This window comes from Trichinella spiralis, assembly GCF_000181795.1.
Source record: "Trichinella spiralis strain ISS 195 chromosome Unknown Scfld157, whole genome shotgun sequence".
NCBI lineage: Eukaryota > Metazoa > Nematoda > Enoplea > Trichinellida > Trichinellidae > Trichinella > Trichinella spiralis.
This window is the reverse complement of record NW_003527096.1, coordinates 1-1,741: the sequence shown is the minus strand read 5'-3', so window position 1 is coordinate 1,741 and position 1,741 is coordinate 1. Positions and strand designations below refer to the sequence as shown.

At 32.5% G+C, this 1,741-nt stretch overlaps 1 protein-coding gene across 1 annotated transcript; it reads right to left on the bottom strand.

Moving 5' to 3' along the window:
- Positions 1 to 55: 55 nt before the first annotated feature.
- Tsp_13730 (hypothetical protein) lies at positions 56 to 1,087 on the bottom strand (the record flags this gene model as incomplete). Its single annotated transcript, XM_003371013.1, has 1 exon — positions 56 to 1,087. A coding segment is annotated over exon 1 (1,032 nt), but the record flags the coding sequence as incomplete, so codon positions are not given.
- Between the last annotated feature and the right edge of the window lie 654 nt (positions 1,088 to 1,741).

The following is a 1,741-nucleotide window of genomic DNA, read 5'->3' as shown; positions in this document are numbered from 1 at the left end:
GTTTCTTTATTTTTTCTTTAATCAAATCAAGTTGTTCCATTTCATGTTGTTTTACTTTTGCCATCTGTGTGATTTGATTCGCACCATAGGAAAGAAATTCACATGTTGTAGTGCATAAATTATTTATAGCTTGATCAAGCGCAACGTTTTCTTCCTCTTCTTCTGTTTGATAGTCGAAGATTAAATTTCCATTGTTTCCGTGAAACATCATTGCCATTTTCACTGCATTCTCAGTTAATTTGACCTTTTCTATCAATTTTGAATTATTGCTTTCCAAATTTCTCAGCTTCGCAATTAATTTTTCATCATCCAATGTGCACTCATTGGTTGTTTTTTCTTCGGTTTTCTGATTGTTGTTCAATTTTTTCAATGCATATCCAAATTGTAAAACAGCTGTCATGAACATATGAACAACAAAGCGCAGTTTAGCGTTATTTTCCTCTTGTATTTTGATCTTTTCGTTCAACTCATCCACATCTTTCTTCAGCACTTTGTCAACATCCTCATGGGTTGTTAGCAAATCAACATTCTTATGATGACGAAGCAAATTTTTAAAATTCTCCAACAACCGTGGCAAAGCAATCCCAACAGATGATCTTTGCACTGCATCTTTGGAATATTCCAGTCCAAGCATTTGCAATACGCTTTCAAATAATGACAAACAGTCGTGCAGCTTTTCAGTAATTCCAATTTTTAACAGTTCTTGTTCTTGATGATCACGCATACACTGACAATATTCAATTATTCTCTTCTCCAGAAGAAGGTGAATATTCTCTTTATGGATATCTTGCTGATTCAATTGATCCAACACATTTTCTGCTGCCGCTTTGCAATTTTGTTTGATTCTAATAATATCTTTCACTGTTGGTATGATGCGATCGACTTTCTCCAATCCACTCACATTTTCTTGACGAAATTTTGTCAAAATTTTAAAATCACGCTTAGGCAAGTCCTCTTTTCCAATTTCTTTGTGAACAACTGGCACCGAAACTGTTTTCTTTGCCATTCTTCCACTTATCGATAATGCAATCGTTTCCAACTGCTTTACCAAAATACGACCAACATTATTGTTTGTCTTGGTAATCATAAACTTTACTTTAAAATAAATATACTGTTTTTAATGTTTGTTTAATTTAAACCAATACGAATGGTGTAACTTTAAACTAAACTTGATCAGTTCTGGGACAAATTTTTGTCTTATTTTATTGCTCATTGGTATTTAGCCCTCATCCGGGCGGCAAATTTTACAACTTAATCCGGGCACCTGTCTACATATGCAGATACTTGAAGTTTTGTCGTATTTCATCCCTGAATGTGATGCTAAACAGGTTATTTTTTCAAGAACGAATGATAATTTAACGAATAAATTATTTATTTTATTCAATGCAAGCGCTGCATGATATTTTAGTCATTTTATGGCTTTTACTTATTCAATGTGCACTTAACCAAGTTCGACTGTATTTTATATGAAATATATGAACGTCAAACAGCATTTTTCATACGAACAGCAAACCTCATCGACATATATAAAAATACATATATGGATGTTTTGTAACAAAAGAAACTTTTGTAAATATTAAAGTAAAATTCTTGGATTGAAATAAGAAAGATTTCAATAGAACACTCCCAGTAAAATCAAGAAATTCATCAGATGCTAACATTTTAGTAGTTGTCACTCCTTGGTTAGCTTGAAAGCTGCAACTGTTGAACCAATTTGTCCAATTGTGTAATTTTTCCTTTT